A 6420-nucleotide genomic window follows, 5' to 3' on the forward strand; every position below is an offset into this window, starting at 1 on the left:
AGGAATTAACATTGTCACCGGAGGTATTTTATATTACGATCCAAATAGAGATCGTGAAGAATTAGCAAAGATGATTACTGTTATGTGCTTACCTTATACTTTTGCTTCTAATCCTAATTGGGTTCATTATATTAGAAGAATTTTTAATCCTACTTATAAAGGTTGGCCTCGCGCAACAGTTAAGAGTGATATTTATAAATTCAAACATGAATATGAACAATATTTGCGGTATTTATTTACTCATATACCTAATCGAATTTCTATTACTACTGATATTGGTAGAAGTGGTAATGATTGTGATTATCTAATTGTTACAAGTCATTGGATAGATGAGGAATGGATAATGCAAAAACGCATAATTGCATATAGAATAATTAATTCGCGTCACACAGGTAAATTTATAGCTAACACTGTTGCAGATATTTGTAGATATTTTTGCTTTAGCGATAAAATAATGGCAATTTCAATGGATAATGCTTCTAGTAACACCAGTGCTATAGGCATGCTTACAACAACACTAAATCCTGCATTTACTAATATTTTTCATGTTAGATGTATTTGTCATATTTATCATTTAATTGTCGGTGATGGTATGCGAATATTAAACATAGAAATTGAAAAGGTTAGAATGGCTCTTAATTGGCTTTTTTATTCAAACCGTAGAAGTAGACTTAGAGAGTATTTTAAAAAATGCGATGAATATGGCCTTAGAGAAAGAAAGGTTCCTAAACCTTGCCCGACTAGATGGAATTGTATGTACGAAAGTTTAGTAGTAGCATATGAATATAGAAACCCAATTAATGCAACGTTTAATTCTCGGGTAGGTGGTGAGGATGATGATGAAATGCTTACCACTCAAGATTGGACTAATGTTAAAATTCTTTTATATTTTTTAGAACATTTTCAAATTGCTACAAATGCATTTTCTGGGCAATATTATCCTACTATTTCAAACTGTTTAGTTTATATTGCAGCACTACCTGTAACTTGTATTTTGGCACATCTTCCTTAGTTTTTTTCCTTCTAATGGTGGTATTAGTACCTTGTTGTGCTCATTCCATTGGGGGAAGGATGACTAAGAAAGATATGCCATTTTTTGGTAATAAAATTTATTGCTTCTACCCATGAGCTTCTTTTCGCAATATTTCTTTGTCTATACTTAGAATTATTTATAAGCTACAATATATACATAATATACAATATATATACTACAAGAAAATATATAAGAGAATATATATACATAAGATACAATATAATATACTACAAGAAAATATATTATGCGAAAATATATACATAATATACAATATATATACTACAAGAAAATATATAAGAGAATATATATACATAAGATACAATATAATATACTACAAGAAAATATATTATGCGAAAATATATACATAATATACAATATATATACTACAAAAAAATATATAAGAGAATATATAGCCATGATACTACAAGAAATTGCCTTAAAAAAAAAAGAAGCCCGCTAGGCCCACGAAGCCCACGAGCCCGACCCGTTAAGCACAGGACCATGTGGGCTTAGGCCCGTTACTGGCCGGTTCCACCCATTGAGCCCACGAAGACCGGGACCGCCAGGCCCGGGACCGCCAGAGCCTAGGACCACGAAGCCCGGGACCGCGAGGCCCGGCCCGTTAGGCCCACTAAGGCCCGGGCCCGGGCCAGAATACAACATTAGGCTGGCCCGGCTTAGCCCGCGGTCCTCTTAGTGCTGGATTGGGCCGATCATTTTAAGGCCCATTCATATGGGGGGCCCGCCCATCCTAGCCCATCAAATTTAAAAGTCCACGAAGCTTGGGCTGAGCTGGGCTGAACTAGCCCGTTTCAACAACTCTAGCTATTTTCACTGTTAACGGTCCAATATGAGGACCGGGTTTTATCTACATGTCAATTTCTCCTCTCATCAAGTGGAATCCTCTGCAAGATTTTAGGATTTTCTTCACTCCTAAAATCCTTTGAAAATTAAAAGCAAGCATATTTATTTTTTAATCACTTACAAGTCCACTTGATTGAGTCAGTGGAACGAAAACGGATTGTGACATAGTGTTTTAATAAATTTCCTTCCATTACTTTAATTAATAGGAGTATCTATTGTGATATCTTATTTTCTCTGACCCCAAACAATTAATGATAGGATAATTAGTAATTACCTTAGGAAATTTCTCTAAATAGTGGTCAAAACCATTTTCTAACATGACTTCTGCAATTTGACAAGTCAGGAAATATTTGTGAACATACATGAAGGGCTGCATTTACCTGGCGTGTAGGTAAATTTTGCATGTCTATATTTACGCATGCTTGATGTCAATAAGTAATGCACTACAATTGAATAGAGTTTCGATAGGATTTAAGTTATAGACAACATATTATTATTCTATTTTTCAGGTTATCATTTCAAGCTTACCATCAAGATGTATATATTGCTGAAAAATCAAATTAATCTGATGGTATAAAATTTTTATACTCTGGCAATGCACATAATATAAACTCTCTTCGCGCGATAAGACATGCAAAAATAATTCTCATTCTTCTTAAGTGATCTTTCGTTATATATTTCATCCTTCAACAACTCAAATACACAACACATGCACTCTCATATATTTTGTATTTTTCTCCAATCACTTTAATTTATTTTCAAGAATCATCTCGTACAATGATGAATATCACCATTGTTATGGGTGAAAGTGAATTTTCTATGGAAGTTAGCCCACAAGAGTCAATTCTTGAAACCAAACAAAAAATAGAAAACCTCTTAGGTGTGCCAGTGGCTTCCCAAAATCTCTCAGTTTTTGGATTTGAATTATTGGATGGACTATACATCCAAGATTATCCTATAAGTACTCAAGGTACAAAAATCCGTCTAACCATATTCCAAAATAGTAATACTATTGCAGAAACATCCGTACAACAGATTGAAAATTTCCAAATTATTGTGAAAATTTCAGCTAGAAAAATCAACATAGACATTGACAGGACTGAAACTGTTCGAAGCCTAAAAGAAAAAATTCACATAGTTGATGGGACCCCAATAAGGAGAATGGCTCTTTACTTTTCTGGAAATGAATTAAACGATGATTATCGGAGTTTAATTGAATATGGGGTTCAAGAATTTTCAGAAATAATTGTGTTTTTAAAGACTGTGTCACGAATGGTTACTGATCCACCTTCAAGAGGACTGAACCTAGTGGTGCAAACTTCATCTAGTTTGCTAAATGCAGCAAAAATTCCAGTGGAAATGAGTGATTTGGGTACTGTTAATGATTTGAGACAACTATTATTAGATCGAACAATTCTGCCTATGGATGATTATATTTTCATTCACAAACAAAGGATTATGAGGGATAGTTGTAGTCTTCGTTGGCATGGTGTTGAAAATGGGGATTTCGTCTATGTTTTTAAAGGGTCTGTTAGTAGGGAAGCATGTTGAGAAAACAGCTTATGTTAGTTAGCAAAATAAAAAAAATCACTATTTCTTGACTTTATATTTATGCATATTAGTATATGGCTAATGGTCTATGTCATTATGTTGAAAGGTAACTTGTTGAAGTGTATTATTGGCATAATCTGTTCTTGTTAACAGATAGTAATATCATTTAGAATTAGTATTTGTCGTTTGTGTTTTTCCTTTATATTAGATAGATATTAGATTTATCTTATAGATTAGAGTTATCATTTAGTTAGTTTTGACTGTGTTTAGATTTAAATAAGTCTCCTGAAACAAGGAATACTCTTTGAAAGACTAGTATTTAAATACAAACCGGTATCTAATACAACATACAATATTTCATCATCTCTTTACATAGTCATAATCTCTAATGAGTACAATCCAATCTCTTTACGTGTTTATACATATGACCATTTTATCAAAAGTTTAAGCTATTAATAGAGAATGTTTGGATTGGCTTTTAAAAAATACTAGCTTTTAATCTAAAAGTCATAAGCTGTGATTTTGGCCTTATTAGCTTGATTTCATAAGTGAGCATAAAGTTGGAATTGAATAGATAGTGAGAAAAAGCGTCTTTCGCGATTCAAGTAGTAAGCTCGGATTCATGATTGAGAAAAAAATTAGGGTAATACTCAACTTTTGGTTTTTGACTTTGGGATAATACATAATTAGCCATTGAGGTTGTCGCACTTTACGAGATGCACTCTTCTGCTTTGCGGGAGTTTTATGACCCCCTTGTATAACTTTTAAATAATATTATTACACGCTTTTTAGGCCATGTTCACTTTCAACATAGGAAGTGATGGCACGCACCAATATTTGCTTGACACGTCAAAATGCTAAGGGGTATTAAGTTGTGTTTTAGCTCGTCTTGTAAATCAAAAAGTTAAGTCAAACCAAAAATAATTCTAACAATGAGAACTAGCTAGTAGCTAGTAGTAACGCTTTTTGTTTGGTGAAAATCTACACAACGAATTTCCAACTAACCCTTCGATTTTATGTATCCACCTACCCAAATTTTTTGGACCACCACACATTTTTCTGTAACTACCATTCTTATTTTTGTCTTTTTTTAATTCACTGAACTCTCAGTCTATTGCAAAATCAGAACCACCCACGAGGACCCCTACTTTTAGATTCTTTTTGCTCTTCTATTTATACATAATATACCTATTCAAGCTTGTTATTTCTACTCTTCTTTACTCCTCCATTGTAAATCAACTTCTAGCTATTCTAATGGCAGATGAACAATCCAGCACATCAGATAATACCTTCGTCGTCTCAGCTGGTAACTTATTATTCATAGTATAATTGTTTTTCTAGCAAATTAAAATGCGATGTTTCTCTTTCTGCTTGTCACTTTATTTTAAGGAATTTAGAGCACTACCCACTATTATACTACTTACGTATTTTCATTATCGTTTGAGAGGAGAGAGGGCGCTAGCTCGATCGAGTATATAAGTATTAGGTTCATATTCTCTGTTACAATCTTAATACAACTTTTATTTTTATTGGATCTCATATACTTTTCATTATGTAGTGATTAGGAGATATATAAATCTGAGCGAAACGTCGTCTGTGTACACATTATCACCTTATTTGTGAAATTACATTGAGTTTGTTGTTGTAATAAATCTGAGCAAAAATACAACAAGAACAGAGGGAAAAAAAGAAGAGAAAAAAAAGCTGTTCAGCTTAATTAGAGGTTTAGAGCAACCTTATGATATGATCCGTTCACCGATGGGTAACTATACTCTAATGCCACAAATAACAAATATTCAGCCTTTGCTATACTTTTGGATTAAAAAAATACTACATATTCCTCTTGTGAATATGACAGATGAAAATGATACTTATGAATTCATGCTCTTTTGCATGTAGAGACAACCACCGAAGAAACCTCTAAACTTGAATTTTCAGAAGAGGAGGAAATGCTCATTGCTAAAATGTTTAACTTGGTTGGGAAAAGGTACGTACGTAATCTCTCTCTGTGTGTTTTCTTATTTTCTTCTTTTCTATAACTTGTAATTTTTCCAGTTCTTCAATTAAAAATTATTATGGTCCCTTAGGTGGTCATTAATAGCTGGAAGAATCCCAGGAAGAACTCCTGAAGAAATTGAGAAGTACTGCAACACGAGATACGTAATCCACAAGCCAGCATCCTCCATTAATGAAGAAACACGAAAGCTTGAAAACAACTTACAATGATTGTATTGGGAAAAATTAAGTTCATATATGGAAGTTATTATAAGATGACACGTCATGACACGTGGATCAGTCAAAGAAGGATAGGTGACAAAGAATAATCAAAGAGACACGAGCTTCAACAGGCACATGCAGATATTCAAAGAGACGCTCGAATCTCTTTATGATTAAAGAGAATGAATTTGATAGTAAATGAGGTTTAGATACGTATCATTGGGCATTAAATATGGAAAACGTTAAGGAATCTGTAATGAATCAAATATGATTACTAATTGTAACGTTACATTAAAGGCCATTAAATGCCATTAATTGTCAATAATGGCTCTGTTATGGTAGAAACAAAACGTATTACCTAGAGATAGCTATAAAAGGAGAAGACTGATCATTTGTAAGAACACGAAATACTATTGAAATATATTGTTTACTTTGCATTATATTCATCTACTATTTATCAATTATTCTTATTTCTATTTGATTATCAGTAACCCGAGTTCTTCTAAAATAAGCTTTGATCGAAATCTCAATTTTTGGTTAAACAAATTGGTTCCGTTACCGGGAATCTAATAATCGTTTGCTTTCTTAGTCAATTCTTTCATCAAAAAACTTACCATGTCAAATAACAACGACAACAACCAACAAGATCCTCAAAATCAGGAGAATGATATGGGTGACAGGACCCCACTTTCCTTACCACGTGATTCACAACGTCAGTCACGAGAAGGAACTCCAGATGGCTCTGAAACAAACAA

General features: G+C 33.3%; 2 protein-coding genes across 2 annotated transcripts; both read left to right on the forward strand.

The window, feature by feature from the left end:
- Positions 1 to 2677: 2677 nt before the first annotated feature.
- On the forward strand, positions 2678 to 3448 carry LOC107806426 (polyubiquitin). The gene has a single exon (XM_016630581.1). The coding sequence runs from the start codon at positions 2678 to 2680 to the stop codon at positions 3446 to 3448; it is 771 nt and encodes a 256-aa protein (XP_016486067.1).
- Positions 3449 to 4573: 1125 nt separating this feature from the next.
- On the forward strand, positions 4574 to 6105 carry LOC107806427 (MYB-like transcription factor ETC3). Its single transcript, XM_016630582.2, has 3 exons — positions 4574 to 4754; positions 5348 to 5435; positions 5536 to 6105. The coding sequence occupies exons 1-3, from the start codon at positions 4703 to 4705 to the stop codon at positions 5672 to 5674; spliced, it is 279 nt and encodes a 92-aa protein (XP_016486068.1). The 5' UTR covers positions 4574 to 4702; the 3' UTR covers positions 5675 to 6105.
- The last annotated feature ends 315 nt before the right edge of the window (positions 6106 to 6420 follow it).

The sequence above is a fragment of the Nicotiana tabacum genome, chromosome 10 (genome assembly GCF_000715075.1).
Source record: "Nicotiana tabacum cultivar K326 chromosome 10, ASM71507v2, whole genome shotgun sequence".
NCBI lineage: Eukaryota > Viridiplantae > Streptophyta > Magnoliopsida > Solanales > Solanaceae > Nicotiana > Nicotiana tabacum.